This window comes from Mchenga conophoros, linkage group LG6, assembly GCF_057382185.1.
Source record: "Mchenga conophoros isolate Kocher_MC1m ecotype Shallow Benthic linkage group LG6, M_conophoros_male_GT1.1, whole genome shotgun sequence".
Taxonomy (NCBI): domain Eukaryota; kingdom Metazoa; phylum Chordata; class Actinopteri; order Cichliformes; family Cichlidae; genus Mchenga; species Mchenga conophoros.
Genome location: NC_140531.1, coordinates 30,623,417 through 30,648,728, shown reverse-complemented (window position 1 = coordinate 30,648,728; position 25,312 = coordinate 30,623,417). Strand labels below are relative to the sequence as shown.

General features: G+C 37.9%; 1 protein-coding gene across 1 annotated transcript in view; it reads left to right on the top strand.

The window, feature by feature from the left end:
- Positions 1 to 25,312, top strand: part of LOC146572914 (dolichyl-diphosphooligosaccharide--protein glycosyltransferase subunit TUSC3) — a 79,046-nt gene that overhangs the window by 38,832 nt on the left and 14,902 nt on the right. Inside the window, exons 4-7 of the mRNA XM_085277364.1 lie at positions 1,687 to 1,827; positions 4,749 to 4,889; positions 5,100 to 5,189; positions 22,228 to 22,291. Coding sequence (XP_085133490.1) covers positions 1,687 to 1,827; positions 4,749 to 4,889; positions 5,100 to 5,189; positions 22,228 to 22,291 — 436 coding nt within the window. The remainder of the gene's footprint in view (positions 1 to 1,686; positions 1,828 to 4,748; positions 4,890 to 5,099; positions 5,190 to 22,227; positions 22,292 to 25,312) is intronic.

Genomic DNA, 25,312 nt, shown 5'->3' with positions numbered 1-25,312 from the left:
TTAATGGTTGCTTCTTGTCCTCTGTCTTGTATTTTGTTGTTTAGTATTGAGTTTTAGCATGGTGCCGGGTCCTGACCTGATTTTTGGACTTTCCTTAACCCTTTAAAGCCGGTCTGAGCGGGTACGCTCTGTTTTGCGTAACTATTTTTAAATCCCGGTAGCTCTGCAACCACGTGAGTTAGCGCAATAATTTTTTTTGCATATGAAACCGGAGGAGTTGTACTTACATCTTATGCCATCAGCTTGTCCTAGGTCACAGTTTCCTTCCACATATAGCTTTGCAAAAACTGCATAAAAAGCACTTGCAGCAACAAAAACATAATATTCCAGAAACACGCTTTGCCGATCCGATCAGCTGTTCATCACACTTCCTACGTTGGAATAGATGTCAGCACGAACTTTTGCATGTCCGCCATTACCTGCCCGAAACCGGAAGTGACGTCATTTTCGCGGAAATGTAGTTTTTTTTTTTTTTTTTAACCATCAGGGCCTCAGGGCCTATACTGGTGTTTTTAAAAGTTATCTTTGACTTTATGACTTTCTGTGTCGTTTCTGGGATGCTTAGGACTCATATTGCACTGCTGGAAATAGTTTATTTTGATGCATATGCTGCTTTTTTGCAAATTTGCAGTATAATATTTATTTTCGTTTTTCCTGCAGTGTATAAAAATTGGTGTATTTCAAAAATAAAACTATGAAGACACTCAAAATAAATATCCTGTGGTGGGAAACTAGTTTGTGCAACTTTTTTGTATTAACAGTTTTTAGGGATAAGCCTCTTAAATTTCTCTAACTAGAAATATATGTTAAAAAAGCCAAAACGATTTTCAATTTTTTTGTAGTTTATTGCACTTTTTTGCAATTTATATAATTACTATGCACTTAATGAATAATAAATTATTAAAATCTGGGCTATAATTGTTGTATTGATGTATAGCAACTTGAAATGCTCCCAAAAATGGCACCACACCATGTAAAAATATAATATAAGCTCTGGCGGACTTGGTTCTATGGTAGGTCTTAAAGGGTTAAAGTCCTTGAAGTTACATAGCATAACTGTAAAGATAGTCAAATTTGTTTGATCATTTTGGCAGTTGAAAGGTTTCACATAATAAAACATAACTAACTTTTTCCTTGACAGTTCTCATAAATTTTAACAACAGTCTCAAATGTCTTGGGTGCAAAGTCTAGACAGGATTTGAAACTTCAACAAAAAGTTGAAGTTTAAATGCAGTATTTACCTGACAGCAGCACTTTAGAATTTGGCTCCTGTGAAATGGTACTGATACAAAAGCAGAGTGAGTGCAGCTTTGCTCTCTGATGCTCTCTGGCAGTAAGGATATCTTCACTGAAAGTTTTGGCTAATGTTTTGTTGTTTGTGTCACCTTAATGATGACTCATTCATGAAACTGTTTGTGCTGGAAATACTACTGTGTCCACATTTAAATGACAACATATGCATTTTTATTTGCCGAACTTCATAACAAAATAAAGCTGAGGAAGTGAAAAATGCTACATCATCCCACATGATAGAAGTATTTGGAGGAAATGCCAGCAATGAAAACAAATTCAAGCCTATGCCACCAGTCTGCTAATATGTTATGATTTAGGATAATATTTTGCCCTTGTGTATTTAATGATTCATTAACTTAATATCTTCTTCATTGTGTGTTCTCTTTCTCTTAGTTGAACATGAACAGCGCCCCAACCTTTATGCATTTCCCAGCAAAGGGAAAGCCAAAAAGGGCTGATACATTTGATCTGCAAAGGATTGGCTTTGCCTCAGAACAGCTTGCCAAGTGGATTGCGGACCGCACAGATGTTCAGGTACTTTATAATCAAAACATTTATTCAGTTTTGTGCAGTTGCAGAAACATTCACGTGTTTGTGAGAAATGATGAAGAAACCTGTGTAGATACACCCACAATAGTTTTTGTAGATATGGTTAGAACTGTTGAAATCCCGTGTATTGCAGTTTATTGACCTTTTCGATAAATGGACTGGTATTTATATACTCAAAACACTTTCTGCTACAAGTCTCATTCACTCATAAATTCATACAACACTTTTCTATGTGACTAAGTGTTTTGTCTTCAGTGGATGCATCCCCGACAACGCTTTCCTTCAAATTGGCTATTACTGTGTAATGCTGAGGTGTTTTTGACCCAGGTTGTTTTCTCTCTCTCTCTCTCTCTCTTTGGTTTTCAATTCAACCTTCAGTTTTCAATTCCAGCAAAAAATATGCTTGTAACCTGCTTGCACAAGTTACTTATAATTTTTCCTTGGCAGTTTCCTTGACTAGCAGATGGATATTCTAGAAGCCTACAGTAATGTGCAAAAGTCTTCAATCTCCTTTCATTTCTTTATATTTTGTTAGGAAAATGGGGAATAAGAGTTTGATTGTAACATATAGATAGAGGTGAACTATGTAAGGAAAAAATTGCATATGCAGTTCTAATGAGCTTGAAAGTCATTATTTTGTATGACTATCTCTATTCTTAAACACAACCTGGACTCTTAGGAAAGCTTCTTTGTAATTTCTTAAAGGACTCTTTATAAATACTTCCAGCCTTCTCCATTTATAAATACTACTTTATAAATACGTCCAGACTTCTTAAAGGACATTCGAAGGCACTTTTTTGTTTGTTGGCTTCTTTTTGTTCCATTCTCCGTCATGGTGATGATTTTCTTTAACTGCCAATAAAATAAAATTTGTTGGCAGTATGTTTGGCTCATTGTCATGCTGAAAAATAAGGCAGTTGCTATAACATACCAAAAATATAGTTGATACTTTTCCAGATGCATCTACACGGTGGATCAAACTCTAATGGTTCTTTTCTGTGTTCGTAATGAAATCGATTTTGACAAGGTCACCATCACAACTGAGTGAAATTCAGTTTGATGCAAACCATGACAGATTATCCACAGTGTTTTGTCTATAGTGACTGTAGACACTCACTGTTGTACCTCTGGCCCGATGATCTCCTCTACACATGTTGATGACAATGAACCAATACTTTCATATTTGGAGTCATCGCTCCATAAGGCCTTGGCCTATTGTCAATATTTTTTTTCAATTTATTTCTTGTGTAATTTGACATACCTCAGTCTCCCTTTTCCCCTTCCTTACTTAAGAAAGGCTTCTTGTTGGCCACCTTTCGATTCAGGTTATTTCCTGTTTAGCAAACTTCAAAGGTCAGATGCATTTCTTAAGTCCTGTGTCTTTGCTGTTTGCATTCCCTCTCCTTGTAAGGGCAGGAATTTCAGATTCTGCTCATCAGCTGTTGGGTTTTTTTGTTTGTTTTGCTTTGTTTTTTATGTTTTAAGCACATACTGCACACCATGCTGAGATATGCCAAGCTTATAGTTAATAGCTTTGGGAATCACCTTTTTGTTGCAAAAATTGTATGCCTGCCATACTTTAACTTTTACGTTTTTCTTAGATTCAACTAAATAAATGGAAACAAATTATGTATTTTTGTGACGACTGCTAGTAACAAAGCTGTTTATGTGTAGACACGAGACTGATTCATCCCTTGACCTAGCTACATTTTTTTTGCTTTAATAATTCATACATCAGTGTCCTTTGACTTTGACATTTAGTGTCATGTGTGCACTGTATTCTGGAAATGAAAGTTGAATGGATGGAATACAACAATAAGTTATTCTTGCTTTTTCCTTCAACCTTTCATCAAGATTCTAGTGTGGGTGTAGTAGAACCATGTTAAAATAAACAGGAAAAAAATGTTTTTTCCTCTTTATGCATACATAGTCAAGCATTTGCAGCCTGGTACATGGCAAATTTGTAGGGCAAACTTTTAATAGCTGTAGAGTGTCAACACATTCTCATTTGCAATATAATAATTTCAAGCCAGTTCAATTGTATTTATATAACACCAAATCACAACACCAATCACCTCAAATAAAATTGTCACCAGTTACACATTTATCTTTTAGAACATCTTGATCTGTTGGAATAACAATGTTTGGTATTATAGTCGCACTGAAATATCCTCAAGAAGAAAGACACTGAAAATAGAAGAAAAAAAACATATTGCAGAGAATTTCATAGACTAATTTTATTGGCCTTGGTTGATCACATCCTCAAATATTACTGAGTTTAATGGAACTGAGTATGTACCCCAGTATAATGTCACAAGTTATTATTATTATTATTTTATATAATTAATAATGTAGTTTTAATTCCCAAAGTAGTGTGTGATTATGTGGAGGAAGAGTATTCTGTCAGAAACAGATTCATGGTCTTTGTTCTAGATGGAGTAATTGTGCTTGCTGTGTTGTGGCTCTCTTAAATTTCTTTTTATGTCTCTGTCACAGAAATTAACTGCAAGGAGTTTTTAATTTATATGTAAAATTCAAATTTTAGTACTGGAAGTAAATTATTTGAAATTATGGAATTATTTGACAGTTTCAAGGACCCTTTTCTGCTCACATTAGTATTAGTTCAGAAAATGATTTGACATTTTAAATCAGCTTTATATTTGCTTCTCCTTCAATAAAAAACCCTCAAAAATTTCAAATATAAAAAACACTGAATACATAATGTTACTTTCATCCACTCACTGAGTTTTATCTTGAATGTGTAAGAAATCATAGGAAATTTTTGCTTTACATCAGATATAGAATATAATTTTACATACAGACTACTACAAAATTAAAGTCATACAGCAACTGCAACATGTTACCATGTTATTCACTTTCATCTCACTTTCTTTCTGGCTTTTCAGATTCGGGTCTTCCGTCCTCCTAATTATTCAGGAACTATTGCTTTGGCGCTCTTAGTATCTCTAGTTGGAGGATTGCTGTATTTGAGGAGGAACAACTTGGAATTCATATACAACAAGACTGGATGGGCCATGGCTGCACTGGTATGATACATATACACCAACATTAGGTTGGAGTGAAATATTTGTTTTTCCATATTTATCTACTTTTACATGTCAGGGACGTTGTGTGAAATGAGATTAGGGGTGTAGTTTTCTCCCCATTTTAACAAAAATATGATGTCATGTTTTATGTAATGGAAAAGTTACTTATCTATGCTTGACTCTCTCATCTGTTATTTTATCTCTCTCTAGTGTGTGGTGTTTGCAATGACATCTGGTCAGATGTGGAATCACATCAGAGGTCCTCCTTATGCCCACAAAAATCCACAGAATGGACAAGTGGTATGAGTTACATTTCTTTCTTCCCTGCCAGTGCATATAAATGTATATATATGGTTTAATTTTAGTTGTTTTGTTTCTATTTGGCTTTGTACTGTCTTCTGTCCTTCAATCGATCGAACTTAGCTATGTTTTTACCTTAAAAGCTGTATTTTAAGGTATAAGTTAATCTTTTTTACCAGGTTGTAAGTGAAAATATATTAGATCAGTGATAAAAACATCTGTAAGGTTATTGGCCTCAAGTAAAATAGACTCTGTGCCATTACCACCTGCTAATGGGTCAGACATGGGACAGTGCGTGCGTGCGTGCGTGCGTGCGTGCGTGCGTGTGTGTGTGTGTGTGTGTGTGTGTGTGTGTGTGTGTGTGTGCGTATGTTACTGGACAGCTGGGAAGAGTCATTTTGTGTTAATATCACCCTAGAGGCATCTCAGAGTCATCTTGGGCCAAGCAGAGTGGGAAAGAGAGAGGTGTTGGCCAAAAGACTTTTTCTTTACCGTAATTCTTTCTTGCTTGTTTTCTCTCATTGGTAAATGGCCTGTATTTATATAGCACTTTACTAGTCCCTAAGGACCTCAAAGCACTTTACATGTTCAGTCATCCACCCATTCACGCACACATTCACACACTGGTGATGGTAAGCTACATTGTAACTACAGCCACCCTGGGGCGCACTGACAGAGGCAAGGCTGCCGGACACTGCCGCCACCGGGCCCTCTGACCACCACCAGTAGACAACGGGTGAAGTGTCTTGCCCAAGGACACAAAGACAGAGACTGTGCGAGCCGGGGCTCGAACCGGCAACCTTTCGATTAAAGACAAACTGCCAACTCGCCACGATCGCCCCCATTTTTCTGCGCTTTCTTCCTTTCATGTTGTCTTCCTTTCAGGTCTTTTTGTTTAACCTAGCTATCAGCCGGAATTAGAGTAATCTATATTTGACAAAGTTTGTGCACATAAACAAGGAATTTGACTCAACCATCCTTTCTTTCATATAGTTGCTGTGTTTTAGAGAATTGCCACTTATTATCAATATGTGTGCAAATACTTACTCACACAGTATTTCCAGATATAGCTTTGCAGGTCATCATTTAGGTTTCTCCACTGAAGTGTGAAATTAAAATAAAAATATGGAAGGAAAATGGAAAAAAACTATGAACTTGGAGGAGAGTAGGATCAGAACAATGAAAGTGAAATGGCCATATAGAAGAAAGGGAGGAATCTGAGAAATTATGTTTGTGTCTGCAAGCCGAGTGCGTGTGTGTATGAGGTGCTGTAAGGGACATTATTACTGAAACGCTCTCACACACACTATTGAAATTTTATCTCTCATACACACTACTGAAACACTCTCACACTGAAACCCTCTCACACACTCCACTGAAAACCAAGGCATTTCAGTTGAACAGGAAGTTGTTTCCTGACAAGGAAACTGAAGGAAAAAGTGGTAGATTTCAAACAAACCACTACACAGATGTCTACTCCGCAACCTGCTAGTAGCCTAAGTGAAGCAGCTGCATTACTTAACAATATATTAGCTTCAGCATAAGTCAAAATTTAGAATAGCAGGAGACGGGCAATATCCTGGTTAATTTTTTTTGGCATATTTGCTTTTTGTCTTTTTTAGCGAAGAAGAAAATATCTTAAAATCGTTAATAAAACCAGGGAGAGAAGGCTTAGTGTTCCTCCATATAGCACAATGGATGTGATATTTACTCAAAAGTATGATGATGTTAAGAATGTCTGAGACACCCAATGCTAGATGATCCATATAAAAAAAATTATATGATGTAATTCAAATGGTGGCACATCATTAATTTTTAGGGAAATCCATTTTTAAGTCACACCAAAAGCATTGTGTGATAGGGCATAGAAAAAAAAGATGTTCTAGGGTTTCATTTTCATCAGTGCAAAAAGAACACGGATCCACCTCAAAGCCAAATCTCTTTTTTTAGAAATTCTGCCACAGGATTAATTTTGTTTATGACTTTAAAGTGTGTTTCTTTAACTTTAGGTAGAATAGGCCATTTCATACATTTCGAGTTTGCTTTATCGAGTGTATCTGAAATAACTAAATTAGAACCATGTTATGTAACCATTCTGTCATAGCTATGAAATATTTTGTATTTGAAGAAACTACTAATACATTTATTATTGCATTTTTTCAAACAGCTGACATTGTCCTAGCAATAAATTAGGAAGCACTGATGAGAAGTTATTGTATATCATAAAGTTTTTAATCAAATGAAGCAGAGGCAGTGGGATCAGTTTACAAAATTAGTTATATTCTCTTTGAGAACAGTTTAGACAATATTCTTCTGAAAAGTCTGTGTAACTTAGAATGACATCGTTCTCATGCAACAAATCTGTTATGAATATAATCTTCTTGTTAAACCAGTCGCTCTTGAAAATTGATTTTCGATTACATTTTATTACCCTATTATTCCATAAGGTTGAATTATGAGGAGAGAAGTTGTGGGTAAATATCGTTTTACTCGTGCAATATCATTGCAAAGTCTCTTTGGGAAAGTTCGATATGTTGATCGGGATTTTATTTACCTCAAAATCACATTTCAAAATAAAGTCTAATCCTCCTATTTTACTAAACAAGGGTTGTGGGATGTGGAAACACAGAGTTGCTCTGTGACAGACAAGATTTTAACCATTTAATTCTGAGGGTGCCAACCATAGATTCAAATTCTGGCGCTTTGATGCCACCTTTATTGTATTCCTTAACAAGCTGAGATCTTTCAATGTAATAGGTTTTATTCCTCCACAAAAATTGGAAAATAACTGTGTTAGCCTTATTAATGTTTTTAGAGGAGATATATAGAGAGTGACAAGGATAAATCAATTTGGAGATGCCTTCAGCTTTAGATACGATGTTTCTGCCAAAATAGTGAGGTCTCTGGTTAACCAGTGGCTAAGTGATTTCTTCATCTCCATGATACGGTTAGAAATATTACAATCTCTTCTAATTAGGCATTTAGATATTATCAGCCCTAAATATTTAACTTTACATTAAACTCTAACCGAAGCTATTGAGAAGTCAGAGCTTGTATGAATCGGGAGTTGTTCACATTTTTTGGTATTAAGAGATAAACCAGAAGCTTTAGAGAAAATTGAGTTTTTTCTACCACTGATTTATCTTTCAAAAAAAATAGATGTATCATCTGCGAATTGACTTATTTTGAAATTTTCATTAAAAATTGATACTCCTTGTATGTTGTTAGAATTCTTTTTTCATAGTGTTGAGTTTTTGTATATTGGCAACAGTTGAGGTGCCAATATAAAAAGCTTAGGGGAAATAGGACATCCTTCCGAATTCCGCGTTTCACGTTCAAGGAAGCTAATATATTGTTAAGTAATGCGGTTGCTTCACTTAAGCTACTAGCACAGCGGTCCCCAACCCCCGGGCCCTGGACTAGTACCGCTCTGTGAGTCGTTTGGTACCGCAAGTGTTGAGGCTTGGGTTTGAAATTTATGGTTTTCAGGGTGTTTATCGCTTTTTTAATCGTTATTTTTATATCTTTTATATTGTTAACTCTGTTTCCCTGGGTCTTTTCCCATGTGTTATGATTAAATATTCTCTTTTTGGGGGGTACCGGTACACGTTTTATTTTATTGTATTTATCCGCGACACCTTAAAGGCCGGTCCGTGAAAATATTGTTGGCCTTAAATGGTCTGTGGCGCAAAAAAAGGGTGGGGACCGCTGTACTAGCAGGTTGCTTGTAGTGGTTTGAAATGTACCAATTTTTCCGTCAGTTTCCTTGTCAGGAAACAACTTCCTGTTCAGCTGAATCAGCCAATAAAGGTGAAAAAAGGAGTTGGTCAAAGTCAAACACATAAGAAAAACACTGACAAAAAAAGTACTTTAAACAACTCAAACCCACAGGAAGAAAATGTTCGCGAGGAATCCCTCATTCTTCTTTAACTTTAAGTTAAAAAAAAAAAAATCTATTTAAAAGACATAATTCTATACTTAGCTTGCCTTTTTCGACAGAGTTTGCCATATCACAGCATGTGTGTAAGTGTTTGGTATGTGCATGCTTCTTGTAATTCATGAGTACATGGATTTTGGGTATAGTCTATGTATGAACCTCTGTGCATAGGTTTGTTAAAGCAAAACTATGTTTCTGTCACATTTTGAGGCAGCAGCTTTTGCTTTTTTTTTTTTTTTTTTTTTTTTTTTTGGCTCCATAGTGAGACACACTACAATTTCATCTGCTTCACTGTACCATTCGTCAGTTGACAAATCCTTTCAATATAGTGTACCTGGTCTTGCTCGCTCATCATTTTGAAGGAATTACACGGTCTGGTGAATGTGGGAGATTGGAAAAAGAGGTGAGAAAAGGTAACATGAAAAGGGGTGGGAAGAAACAGAAAGGATAAGATGATACTGATCCTTTCTGAATCATCTTCTCATTCACTGCCATTTACCATCAGGGGATGGAGAGAACAAGAGAGGAAGGTTAAGGTGTGGTTCAAAAGTGTAAAGAAAAAAAGACGAGCATCATTTGTAGTCAAATATAGCCAAGCCTAGTCCTGCTCCTATGTCAGATAAGTCGGTCCAAAATTCAAGACAAAGCAAAAATAATAGAGTAAAAGCACACATTGCATGTTGTTGCAAACTATGTGAGTGGAGTTACTGCTGTTAAAGAATAGTGGATGGCAGGATTTTAGGAACACTTTGAAATGTTATTAAGTAAAGGGCACCATTATCACTATAACCTTTTAAGAGCAAAAGTATACTCATTGCACACATTGTCATTGTTATAAAACTTTTTTTAAGTATATTTTGTAGCCTGTCGTAGGCATGCATAGTCAGCATGGTCATTAAAAAAATGGCAGGAACACAGAGTCACACGAAGCTTCATGTTAGCCTTATGGTGATGAATTTTACATCAGTCATACTCAAGTGGACCTTCATGAACTCATGGATATGGAAAGTATAACTGCAGGGTGACACTGTAAAACAATGGTTAGTAATGTTGCATCAAAGCAAGAATGCTTTGGGTTTCAATCGCCTGCAAGTATGGAGTTTGTATGTTCACCCTGTGCCTGCATAGTCTGCCTAACTGTCACAATCTAAAGGTGTTTTGCTAGTTGGTGACTTTAAACTGGCTGTAAGTATGAATAGTCAGGCAGGTATGTTTGTTTCAAATTAGCTGACCACAGGCAGAGTGGGAGTGAGTAGGCAGGGCATGGAGGAGAAAGAGGAGCAGAAGGAAGACAAAAATAAGTAATTATTTGAACTGATAAACAGACTGAATAAGGACTTAGTTGGGACAAAAATAAAGAAAAGTAAAAACTGTATGTATGTACATAACTTTCATTCAATTATATAATGCAAAAGTACAAAACTGCTCCCTGTCATGTGTGCAATACCATGCATTAGCACAGATGAATTAGGTTTTTAAAAAATAAATTATTTCTACACACAAACAATACCATCAACTTCAACTGAAGAAGCTATTTTGGGCATGAATAAAAGTGTTTCAAAATCAAGAGATAGCAAATGAGTGGACTAGAGGGATGTGGAAATGACAGGGAAAAAGACAGAAGAGCTGAAGGGTACATTAGAGAGCTACATCAGATGAGGGTGTAACCCATTTGTTGTCAAACAGACTGAAAAATTACAGAGAGCACCAACAGTGCCTGAGAAATAGAGTGCCTTTTACACAGAACAAGACAGAGAGACAATACAGCCAGAATTAAAAGACAGGCAGGGGCAAGAGGGGGGTGTGGTGCTTTGGTAGTCTGTATGCATGCAATACATCCACTCCTCCCTGCACGGTGTTTGTGTGTTATGTTGATTACTGGCTACTTAGAATATCAATCCTTTTGCGTTGGATAAATGGAAATTTTTTTTTTTTTAAAACAACAACCTCACTGTTCTACATACTTATCTCCATGATAATGTCCCTTACGGCACCTCATACACTTAAGTTTGTGAACACAATAACTCAGGAAAGAGCCAACATAGGACAACATTTCACATTCATACCATAGGTGAATATAGCAAAAATCATGGACTTGAATATCAGTGACGTCAAGGTCAACATCAAAGTTAGAGGTCAAGTTTTCTGAAAATCTTGTAAACACAATATTTTGCGAAAATGGTCAACTAGGATTTTCAAACTTAAACCCTAGGTGTCACGGTCTGCCGAGACAGGCCGCGTGGTGGTGTGTGTGATGGACCCAGGTGCGTACACAAGTGAGTAGACGGGAGTGAACTTTAACAGAAAGTGAGCCTTTATTATGGCTGAAGACAAAGTGTACAAACACAGCAGGAATAGCGTGACTAAACTAGACTATAACTAAACTGGGAAAACTAGTACTGTGACAAACTAAGAAGACTCAGAGACTATGGTGATAACTGCAAAGACTGACCGTGAAAACATGGAGGTGGGAACAGAGACGACGCAAAACAGACTGCATGAAACACATAGGCTGTATCCCAATTCAGGGTCTGCAGCCTTAAAGTACGCAGCCTCAACGATCCTCAAGGGCCGCGTACTTAAAGACCGCTAAGGCCGGAAGTGCGAGGCTTGTGAAATGGGACTGTCTAGCCTCCGTTGCGCTGCCCAGGTTGCCTAGCAACCATGATACTAACAGCTGGAAACGTTTCATACAGCTTTGTTTGACAGAAATGAAGGAGAAAATCTTTTGTTCATTTGTTTGTTTCTTTCTACATGAGCTTTGATCATTCTCTGTAAGATTAAGCTCAGCTATTGAACGGCATATATTTTAAAGTAAAGGCTTTAAAACCAAGTTAGTACAAACATCACTTATGTCACATAACTTTGCCGACATGTGGCCAACAGTAATGTTTTAATGTTCTTCGTTATTAAACATTTGCACATAAATAAGTGACATGATATTCAGTACTTAAAGTTTACTCTTCGGGCGCCCCTCATCCGCCGTTTTTTTCAGCAAAATTATCCACACTATGCATTCTGGGATATATTGGGCCACGAAGTCTACACCACCACGTCCTTAAAATTCAGGGAAATTAAGGACGCATTTGAGGGCCGCATTTTGAGCAGCCTTCAAATTGGGACAGCCTTCGCCGCGTCGCGGTGACGTAATCGGCCTTAAAATGCGGCCTTTAAGGCTGCAGACCCTGAATTGGGATACAGCCAGAGACTAAATACACATGAGGGATGATCAGGGGAAGTGGCCACACATGGGAGCACAGTTCCGGTTCAGAGGAAGGTCGCGCGCTGGACGGATCAATCGGTGGCCGCGTTACAGGCGCACTCGATGACGCAGACTGGGGCATGTTCAGAAACAGCTCCGATGATGATGTCAACGTGTTTACGGAAGCGGTTGTGGGATTCTTCGGGAAACTAGCGGATGATACCGTGAAGACAAAGACTATCACAACGTTTCCCAACCAGAAGCCGTGGGTGGATAAAACCATCCGCGACGCTCTGAGATCCCGCACCGCTGCCTACAACACGGGACTCACGACGGGGGACATGGACCCGTACAAAGCCGCGTCATATAACGTGCGGAGGGCGGTGAAAGAGGCGAAGCAGCGCTACGGGAGGAAACTAGAGTCACAACTCCAACAGAGTTACTCTAGGAGCCTGTGGCGGGGACTAAGGACAATAACGGACTATAAAGCACCAACAACCGGTATGACGAACGCGGCCGTGACTCTGGCAGACAAGCTGAACACTTTCTATGCTCGCTTCGAGGCTGCAGCTAAGGACTCCAACAATGCTAGTGTTAGCAGCGCTAACGGCTGCAGACAGGAAGATACTGCCAGCACCGGAAACGTGCTCTTCATCTCCGAGCATGAAGTAAGGAGAGCCTTCAAAAGAGTGAACACCAGGAAAGCAGCAGGACCAGACTGCATCCCAGGTCGTATAAGAGACTGCGCATACCAGCTAGCTCCTGTGTTCACTGAGATATTCAACATCTCTTTATCTCAGTCGGTGATCCCCACATGCTTCAAAGAGTCCATCATTGTTCCTGTCCCGAAGAAACCCCACCCTGCTTCTCTCAATGACTATCGCCCTGTAGCCCTCACCTCAGTAGTGATGAAGTGCTTTGAACGCCTGGTCAGAGACTTCATCATTTCTTCACTACCAGACACACTGGACCCACTACAGTTCGCTTACCATCCAAATCGTTCCACAGACGATGCCATCTCTCATCTCCTCCACACATCACTCACTCACTTGGACACTAGAAGGGGAATTATGTTAAAATGCTCTTCATAGACTACAGCTCTGCATTTAACACCATAATTCCCTCCACACTCACCACCAAGCTGGAGCATCTGGGACTCAGCTCATCTATGTGTCAGTGGATCTCCAACTTCCTAACTGGCAGACCACAGGCAGTAAGGATGGGCGGACATGTCTCAGCCTCCACCACTCTCAGCACTGGAGCCCCCCAGGGGTGTGTTCTGAGCCCCCTGCTGTACTCTTTGTACACATATGACTGTGTGGCCACTACCAGCTCCACCACCATCATCAAGTTTGCTGACGACACCGTCGTGGTGGGCCTGATCTCTGATAACAACGAGACGGCCTACCTGAAGGAGATTAGGAATCTGGAGAACTGGTGCCAGAGGAACAACCTCCTTCTAAACGTCAGTAAGACAAAGGAGCTGATAGTGGACTTCAGCACTAAGCAGGAGAGGAGCTACCAGACCCCTGTCATCAACGAGTGCCCAGTGGAGAGAGTGGACAGCTTCAAATACCTCGGAGTTCACATCACGCAGGACCTGTCATGGTCCTGTCACATCAACACCGTGGTGAAAAAGGCCCGTCAGCGTCTCTACCACCTCAGACGCTTGAGAGACTTCCAACTGCCCTCCAAGGTGCTCAGGAACTTTTACTCGTGCACCATAGAGAGCATCCTGACGGGAAACATCTTAACCTGGTTCGGGAACAGCACCATGCAGGACAGACGAGCTCTTCAGAGGGTTGTGCGGTCAGCTGAGCGCACCATCCGCTCCGAGCTCCCTGACCTGCACTCAATCTACAGCAGGCGGTGCTGGACCAAGGCCAGGAAGATCGTGAAGGACCTCAGCCATCCCAACAACAGACTGTTCTCTCTGCTGAGGTCAGGAAAGCGATTCCGCTCGCTGAAGACCAACACAGAGAGACTGAGGAGGAGCTTCTTCCCGCAGGCGATACAGTCTCTCAATCACACCACCACACAGTACTGACCCACACATACAGTTCTTACACACACACTGGACATTCTGGAAATTGTTTTCACTTCATCACTTAAATCACTTTAAGCATATTTGCACTGCACAGGACATAATGTGGATTGCGCAACACTGGTCACTATATTCTTCATTTCCAGTTAATACTTGTACAGCTGCTGTTATTGTGTATATATTTATTTATATTTCTCATACATTCTTATATAGTTCTATATTGTGTATTTTGTTGTACAATTATTTTATTTTCAACTTTAATTTGTATATTTTATCTTATTCTTTCCCAGTTAAATTTACCCTTCATTCTAATTTGTGTTGTACAGTTATTTCATTTTTAACCTTAATTTATATTTTATTCCTTCCTAGTTAAATTTACCCTTTTTAATTTTTTATATTTATTTCCTATCTTATTCATAGCCTTTTCCTTTTTTGTTTTCTTTAGGTCACGAGCAGTTGTCCAAGCATTTCACTACATATCGTACTGTGTATGACTGTGTACGTGACAAATAAAATTTGAATTTGAATTTGAGCTGACACACATGAACCTAAGACAGGACAGAAGTGAAACTAAATACACTGACATTGAATACAGACTTTCAAAGTAAAACAGGAAACATGGAGATTAGACATGACATGAACTAAACATAACCACGCAGACATGACTCATGACAGGTAGACGCACGAACCAGGGAGACTGAGTACAAGGGAAGATGACAGAAATGACAACATGAACTTGGCTACATAAGACACACAGACATAAACACATGAAGGGCAAGGGAGACTTAACACAAGGGTAATATAATTACAAATGAGCTAGAATAACTTAATGAACCTAAACAAACAATAAACATGAAAATAGACTAAAAACACACTCAAAACACTGGGTCGCACGACCCAGGACCATGACACTAGGTGTATCTACAAGGAGGTTGAGGGGTAGCACTTGCAGCTGTCGGTATTTTATAGACTATGCAACAGAGCAAGTGGGTAAGCAGTGTAACAGCTTTTAGGCTGACACTCTGTTAGGCCCTTCAATTAAGACAGGTTTCCTATTGGTCAGTGGCTGCATGGATATACAATACCCATTGCTAGTGAATGTTTGGTTCCATTTGGTTCCACATGCGTGCGCGTGCACACACACACACACACCCACCCACACACACTAATGGAGAATGCACAATATAACCTGAGTTTTTGTCTGCTTTTTTGTTGTGTTTATTGGAACGGTCAAAAGTTCAAACAACTTTGCACAAGATGAACTCAACAAAGAGGTGGCTAGTTTTGTATTATTTCTTTTTTCCTCCCCCCCCCCCTCAGATGTATTATGTATTATGTATTCAGATGTATTAAACAATGCAGGTCTTTTTTTGTTGTTGTTAAATGAGGCTGAGCGCTGAAATGTTCAAATTAAAAGGCTCCATGTAGACCAACTGGTTTGTTGAAATTGTCACAAAGTGTCACAAAGACACTGGTCATGAAAAGCAGAGTTTTGCATTGTTACCGCCTGCCAGCATCTTAGATTGCAGCTTTCTGATACTTGACACATTGTTCCAGTCAATAATAAGCCCCCAAAATAAAAGAAATAAACTCTGAAGTATATGTAGACGTACATCAGTGTAAATTTACATCAGTGTTGCCGTGGTTTCCCTTCAGGAGGGCTGCATCATTTCTCCTTGGCCTATTAATGCTTCTGTCCCAGGATGATTAGAGGCATGCTTTGTAGGGCTCGTGGTGAGTCAAATTAAAGTGGTCACCAAGGCAAATTAAAAAATAATTTATAAGAAACTGTACCTTGAAAATATGCAGTTCACAAAAAAACCACACGTTAACACAATTTAGTGTCTCCATTCCTACACACTTTTACTTCCTGCCTTACTGAGATTTACAGAGGTAAAAATAGCTATTATTGTGGGAAGATCAGCTACTTACATTTTGTGTCGGTAGGCTATAAACTAACTCTTAGTCATAAAGACAGACATTGGGCTATGAGAAACTTTTATTTAAAAGAAAACAAAAATTAAACAAAAAACAATTTGATTGAGCTTGATTCAGAAGTCCCATAAGAGGCTATGGCTCATATCATAGTGGTCATCATATAAAATAATTATATGAAATAATTAAAATTATTTTACCTTGTATATCTTAGTTCACTTTGCATCCATTATGTCATTCTTCAGATTGATTGTCTACTCTGTTACTAATCCCAGCCACATGCAGAACAAGTAACAGTCTGTTATAAATCTCTGACTCAATGCAAGTCATCTCAAGTCCCTCACCTTGGCTGTCTTTCTCTATATATCACTGAAAACAAAATAATTAATAAAATTCTGCATATTTAGGAAGTTAAAAGTCACCTCATTTCACTGATTGACATGTTTTCAAAAAAGAAAACGGGTTTGAATGGCTTTAATTGACTCTTGGGTAATTAAACTGAACTCTCCACGGAGTGCGTAAACACTGAACTGCATAAACACTGAGTAGATAATGAGATTTTAAACCATTACCTGAATCCCTTAAATAGACTATCATATTTGTTCAAATGAAGGGTTCAATGAACCTAACCAGTCTCACAGCGGCTGTGAATAAATCACCTCTAAATGCTTTCACTTCTTGTTGTTAAGACATTAAGTTGTTATGTGCTGCAGGGCATTCCTCTTTGAATGGTGTGTGTGTCTGTCTATATATATATATATATATATATATATATATATATATATATATTTATTTATTTATTTTAGGGGTGCAACGATACTCGTATCGATATTGAACCGTTCGATACAGTGCTTTCGGTTCGGTACGCATATGTATCGAACAATACACATTGTTTTTTAATTTATTTTATCAACTTTTCTTCTGACAATGCTGTCTGTGTTGAGCGCTCAGTGGATCTGCGTTCGACTACTCCGCCTAGGCTGCAATGTCGAGCGCAGATCCACTGAGCGCAGCGCAAGCTAGCAAGACAGAAGCTAAGCTCGTTGCAACATGGCAAATTGAACCTGCCCCACCCTCATTCAGATCTGGCGTTTGAAACTGTCTTGGTTTTCATGTGAAGCATGACCCTGATGGTAAGTGCGTCATGGACAAAAGTAAAACAGTATGTCGGATGTGCCACGCAATGCTCAATTGGTGGGAACATATATGTGTATATATACATATATGTGTATATACGTACATGTGTATATACGTACATGTACATATATGTGTATATATGTGTATATATACGTATGTGTATATATATGTATATATGTACATATGTGTATATATACGTATATGTGTATATATATGTATACCTGATTTTAGTCTGTGTCTGTGCCATTACCTGAAAGTAAATACATTCATTAAAAGATAAATGAATAAATAAACTGAAGCCCAAAGCTGGGTCTCTGACAATAGCCGGGCATGGTCACGACAAATAAATAATGCTGTTCCTATACCACTGTTTCCTTAACTTGAGGGCGTTCTGTTTACTAAAGTAATAGAGGTGTTCATTTGAAATGGTTACAAAGTGTGAAGTTGGAGACATGTTTTAGTTATGTAATTTATTTTTTGTGTGTTTTTATTTTGCAAAACTTTAACACAATTAGTGTGTGGCATTACTGCTTTTGATTATTCCTGTGCATGTGGTTAAGAAAGATTTTCCCAACTCAAAAAACCCCCCAGAAAATTTACAGCAGTTCTGGAGTTTGTGCATTTAAATGTTTGCCAAACGTTGTGTATGTACTGTATGCACTCAGCCATTCTCAAACTCATGTAGAATTTAATTTGAGGATTCACCAGATCTGTTATTTGGAAATGAAAGCCTGTCTGTAATTGAAGGCTGATTCATATGCAACCTGTTATTTCAGAAGCTGGGCTAAACAAATGTATATTAAATGTGAATCAATATTTTATACTTACATGAGTGCAAATACATAATTTCTGTCATAATGTTACAGATGGTTATTCTTGTATAATGATGATTTTAATATCCGTGTTTTCAAATGGGTCCATGAACATAGTCGGCATATACTGCTGTGCACATCTTCATTCTTGTTGAAGAAGAATGTTATCACATGTATACCCAAGCTATTGATCGATTGAATGTTATTTTTTATGTAACTTGTCTATACAGAGTGGGGCCGCATGTCCAACTTTTATTTACCACTCTACTTAACTTAAATCATTTGTTTATACAAAACAATGTTTTAACCTAATTTGCAGACATGGCAGTCTTAAAAAAGAACCCAAAAAACCCTCCAAAAAGCAAGAAACTAATCCATCAGATTAATTGGAGCAGTAGTAGACTGCAGTTGTACCAGACGCTCCCCAGCATGAACCTGCCTAAATTTATGCAGGCAAGCCATTGTGAGACTATTTAAAAAGGAGAAAATGTATGTGTCAGCATGCTGTGCACCAGAATGGCACCAGCGATCATATAATATTTTTTTTCTTGTGTATTTAAAAAAATGAAACAAAAGTAAAAACAAGAAATATTTAAAACAAAAAATGTTAACACGGGTTTCTGTATATTAGGCATACTCCACAGATTATGGAGTATGTCAGGGTGAGGGTTTCTATGTATTGCACTGAGCAGCAACAGATAGACCTGAAGCAGAACTGAGCAAATGACTAATATTATGTTTTGACCTTTTTGTGGGATTTTGCTTGAAATATAACCATATAATATTGCAAACCTTACAATATAAGAGAAATTTAGTTAATGGCACCAAGTACATTGATCTATTATATAGATTATATAGATCAGAGAATGGGATTTAGTTTTTGGGGGGGTTGCTTTTGTTTGTTTTTTGTTTTTTAAGTAAGAGAAAAAGTTACAAGATGTGACTTCTGCATTAGCTCATTTAAATGTCTTTGTTATCTCAGCAACATGAAGACTAAAGGTTGCTGCTTTTATACCCCAAATCACTTTGAGGTAAATCCTTCTGATTAACGCACACTCACACAAAAGCCACACAAAATGTCTCAAAAGGCTGTTCTCTCTAAACAGTTTAATTTACAAACATTTACTTACGTGTTTTGTGGACACCTGTTTAGCTACGTACACTGAAACATGCACACTCTGTTCTGCTCCGCACATTAATGAATTAAACAGCTACATTTTAATACATCAGGTTAATTGGAAGTGCCCAACCATGGATTGAATAATGTTTTATCCGCCAAGCATTGACTTGTTTTGTGCTTAAGGGTAACATGTAGCAAGTGGAACAATGGTATGGATGTGTTGGGTTTTTTTTGTTGTTTGGAGGGGGTTTTTTTTTAGTTCCGGTAATGAAAGAAAAATCCCCATTGGATACTGACGCACCTATTAGTTTCAGTGTGTGGTTTCCCAAACTTTCTAGGACTTGTTTAATTTGTTTTGTCATTGTGGCAGGTTTTTTTCTTCTTTTTTTTTAACCCTTTCATACTGTTGTGTGTACTTAACGAGCTTAACTAATAGTCTCCTGAAAATGTGAGTGGGCTTCTTAGTGGGTATTAAAATGAAGAGCTCTACAGTTAACTGAAAAAACACACCAGAAGTTCATTCAAAAAGCTTATGTAGGTGTAAGGACAAAAGGCAGCTAGAGATTGTTTGTCTTGCATATCCTGGTCTGAACTATATCTTACAGAGGTTATCAGTTGAAACTCATGTGATGGGTCAATTATCAACTTAGCAAGCAAAAGCTTTAACCTTTTAAAGGGGGCAAATCATGGGTTTAAAGTACCCCCGTCATCTGAAATGGGTTTATCACAGTGTAAGTGTCAATATATCTGGCACAGTGCCCATCTAATAGGTAAACATGATATTAAGAGTCTACAGTATGTTCACAAATGGTGTGTTCTATAGTTGTCATTTTATTTTTCATTTTGTATATGAGTATTAGGTTAGTATCATCACCAGCAAATGCAAATTGCTTTTTCTATTGACACAAAACAGGGAAGTTAGGGAATGGTGAAGGTGCAAGCCACTATCTGCTGTTCTGTTGTCTATGTGGAGATGTCTGAGGAGGGGCAAAAACCTCAAAGAAGTACAGACAGCAGCTGCGGTGGAGACTTTTCGTTGTTTTTAACACTCAGCTTCACTTCAGCTCTTTGTATGTTACAACTTCTCTCTTCTCTGCCACTGATGGATGGACTAATAACAGCACTAGGAAGAGGAGACTACAGACCAGATGCACCACATATTTTTGCCACTGCCCCAGAGCCGTTCACTGCAAGTAGACAGGCAGTCCGAAGTTATCCAAAGTGCTACCACTGCTGAACCAAAATTCCCCTTCCAGTTTCAAATGTACTGATTAGGAATGTAAGGAAAATTTCCAAACAGTTTCCCATTGTTCTAGTACATGAGCTTTGTTTTCTAGTCAGCAAGAAAAGAATGCCGAAAATAATTTTAAAAATCCTAGCTAATGGAGAATAACAGGTTTATACCGAAAACAAAAGGATCTGTTTCAGCACTGAGGCCTCATTGTTTTTATCTGCTTTCAAGTGCAAAAATTCTTCACTTCTCTCCACTGAAGCAAGAAAAAGCTGTCCACCCTCTACTCCACCTCTTTTGTCATCTTCTATTCATCTTTCCATACTTATTCTTGTCTGATAGAAAAGGAATGAACACTACACCAGTCAAGTGGAAAAGCAGACCCTTGATCTGCCTAGACACTGATAATCTGCAGGGATTCAACAATGTTAAACACTCTGAAAGACTTTCGCCCTTCTTCTGTTTGTTTCCTTTCCTCAGACCCTCATTTTGTCTGCTTCTTTTTCTCTAACAGACAGATGTTAGTCAAAGTAGACCTCTGACATCTTAGCACAGGAGCTGGAATCCCAGCATTTTGCTTCGAATCTCAGTGAAGTATGAGCTTCAGCGGGGACATTGATCCAAGCATATCATCAGGTTTAGATGGCTATAAGCTATAGCGGAAAAAAGATCAATTTGTTAGATGTCGATGATTCTGATCATAAAGTGTCTGAAATGCACAGAAATCAGGATAATTATAATTTTTGTTTCTGGAACGGTTAGATTTGATGATCCTGTACTATTTCCATTTTGTTTTTTTATTGTTTTGTATTCGATTCATTCTGAAAGATTTTAAAGTACAATTAATTCAACATTTAGAGAAGATTGTACTGAAGTGGGAAGTTTAGCTTTGGCAGACTGCATAAAACATACCAATTCTCATTCAGAGCAATCATATGTGTATGTGTGTGTGATCGGTAATGTAGGTTTAGGTTGACCTCTCTGCCCACTGCATGAAAAATGTACCCTTTCTATACACCTACACACCACATGGATAATTCCTCAGGCTTGAGTCATATGAACAAGCACATTAATGAATTCTGATCTAGAAACATACTCAAGCAACACACATTTATACAATTAAATATAATTACTTCTCCACTCAGATCCCCACTTTCTATTCATTTATTAAAACACTAGTGACGGGTCTCTTAAAATCCTGTTCGTCCTGTCTATGATGCATTTTATGCCACCCTCAGAACGTCACATTGGGAAAGATTTTACTCAATTATTTTTAAGGTTTATTTGCTTGTTTGTCTAGTGCATTTATAATACACTGCCAGCTGGTAGAAACGCTCCATGGACACTGCAGAAAGAGTATACAACTGCTGTCTGGGAACACAACTGAAGTTAGTTTTAAACAGGCTAAACTATGAATGTGGTTTTATCTGATGATTCAGTTTAGCCCTTCAAAGAACTGGTAGCATTACTGTGTGGTAATACATAATAATTCCAGAACCACAATCCCACCGTGTCCTTTTGTTTATTATAGAAGTTTTTGAGTTTGTTAGTGACTGAATTACTCGCTGAAAAGAAAATTCTTAACTGACATTGTTTTCTTCTCTTTCTCTTCCCCCCCAGAGTTATATTCATGGCAGCAGTCAGGCACAGTTTGTGGCAGAGTCTCACATCATCCTTCTTCTGAGTATCCTTTAATTAAATTGTTCTTGTTTGTGTGTCACATGTTGCAAAATGCTAATCATCTAGAGTAATATATCTCCATGAAATGTCCAGCAGCTCATCTTGGCAGCAGATTCCTTTAAATCACCATTTCCTCACCCACAGCACCTTTGAGAACTTTTTATGTTTGAAAGAGTGTTCCCTTTTGTTTTTATTTGACTTTTTTCCCTCCAACAAAGTCAAAAATCTCTGTTAAGGCCTTTCTGTTGGACTGAAGAAATTCACAATACAAAGACAATGGGTTGTCCTCTTTTCAACTTTTCTCCTTGCCTGATTTGTTCCAAATTCCAACAGCTCATGATTGAGTGTGTCTTTGCATGTATTTTCTTGGGGTCTTGTTTGGCAGGATATATTTTTCTGTTTGTATTTGTTTACTTCTGTCTGCTTGTATACCCATGTGTACTTGCAGTGGGGCTTCTGTATGTGTGTGGGTAATGATACCATTCATTCCTAGCTGTTCTGTTCACCCCCATAGGAAATAACAGGTCCAAGGTCACACCTGCTGCAAAGCTATATTTATTTGTCCATGGTCACACAGGGTTTTGTTGGGTTTTTTTGTCAATCTTCTGCCCATCTGATTACACCTAAATGAAACATACGCACCTGCTGAAATGGTAACACAGCTACCTTTGTTGTTAATGCAGGTGGAGTGAGCACATTTTATGAGCATCATAGAAGAATGTAATCTTGCTTAATCTTTAATTTATGCATGCGGAAACAGTTACCACATTAAGCTACAAAACCATACTCAATTAAATGTTTCCTTGATGGTATTATTTATTTGTAGACTGTCTAGCATCTTGGTGGTTATTAGTTATACTAAAGTTGCAACTAATATTGGTGCGAATGAAGTGTTAAACAAGTGTTAATTTGTTATGTTTCCAGGGCTTTATATTGTTTATCAAACATGGTGTGACTGTTCAAAATGACATTTTATATTCTTTAAACAAAGCAAAGAATTTAAAAGTAAAAATATCCAACAAACAAAGACCTGTTTTAGTTGTGTTTCTAAAGCAGCTCTCCTACAGGTAGCTACTGCATAGTTAATATGCTTTTTATTTCATAATCTAAGGTTCACATATTCATAATGTTTGTTACTATAGACTGATGAGGGTGTAGGATGCCTGCAGGCCAAGGGACTGTTTTGTTTTTGTTTTTTTGTTTATTGGTTTGTTTTTTTAATAGTTTCAGCCCTGCTACAGTCTTTTTCAAGTTCAGTTGCTCCTTGTAAGAGAAAAAGCTGTGGTTGCTTTGACATGATGGAAACTTTATATCAATGCAGATTGGTCTATAGTTATAATAATTTTTGTGACACTCTGTATAGCCACCCAAACAGCCACCTTGCTGTACTTTGAGATCTTGTCTTTGTGTCGCACCAGCATGCCATATCTTTTACCCCAACATCAAGAGAATACCTTAGTTTTTCCCCTGTATGTTCCCATGTGGCAGTCTTTGTTTGTGCACCCCATCAGGCTTTGCCTAGTTGTGTGCATTTGTATGCAGAGCATGCTAGAGAGAAGAATCTGTAATTAGGCCCTAAGCCATGTGAGCCTGTGCTTGAAGTGATTTAAAAACAGCTCAGGTGTTGAATGAAAAAATGTTTGCTTCTGTAATATATAAGTGTTTACAATATTGTATGAGTATTGTATGAATTGTTCACAATTATTAAAGTTTAATCCTAACTGCAAATTACTTTTTGCAGTTAGGATTAAAGTGATTTGTCTTTCTGCAGGTGTGTGTTATTAATAATTTCACTTTATGCATGTTCTACATGAGCACAGACAAAGACTTGTTCAAAAATACTAGCTATGTTATTATTCTTATTACTCTTATGTTATTTTCTTGTGTGTGTATATATATCGATACAAGTATCGTTGCACCCCTAATATGTGTATATTAGGGGTGCAACGATACTCGTATCGATATTGAACCGTTCGATACAGTGCTTTCGGTTCAGTACGCATATGTATCTAACAATACAAAATTTTTAATTTATTTTATCAACTTTTCTTCTGACGATGCTGTCTGTGTTAAGCGCTCAGTGGATCTGCGTTCGACTCAGACTCCGCCAAGGCTGCACTGTCGAGCGCAGATCCACTGAGCTCAGCGCAAGCTAGCGAGACAAAAGTTAAGCTTGTTGCAACATGGCAAATTGAACCTCCTCCATCCTCATTCAGATCTGGCGTTTGGAACTATTTTGGTTTTCATGTGAAGTATGACCCTGGTGGTAAGCGCGTCATGGACAAAAGTAAAACAGTATGTCGGATGTGCCACGCAATGCGCATTTAGCTTGTTAACGTGTTGACGCCGTCCACCCCCATGCACGGGGCGATCCACGGTAACTCGTTAACAGAGATTTGCCGCATTATGGTGTTAATGTCATTTTAATGAGATTAACACTGACAGCACTAGTGGGGACACAATGAATATGACTGCACATTTACACCGACATCATCCTAGTGCAAAGACAAGTGGAAGCAGACAAAAACAACAAGCGCACATGCTACAAACTTTACCCGAGTCATTTAGACAGCCATTAGCACATGATTCTCCTTATGGGGACCTGATATGTTTAATATGCTGCTGAGAATATAGCCCAGAAGAAGCGTATAGTATAGCTTTTATTTTGGAAAGAGCCATTTCTCTGTAATAAACTCTCTTTTCCAAAGATGAGTGATTCCTCAATCAGATTTATTTATTTTTTATATATTTTGTTGTTTCAGCAACATTACATTTAAAAACTGTACTTTTGAGTTAAAAATATATATTTATAATTTTAATAAATGACAAATTAAAAAGGCATGAACATTTTTTTGTATCGAAAAAATATCGAACCGTGACACCAGAGTATCGAACCGACCCAAGAATTTTGTGTATCGTTGCACCCCTAATATATAACATCCTTTCTTTCTTTTAGATTTTTCATTGTTCTATAGACTGTTCTGTTTGCTACACCACAATAGTCATTAAAATTAATAGTTTAACT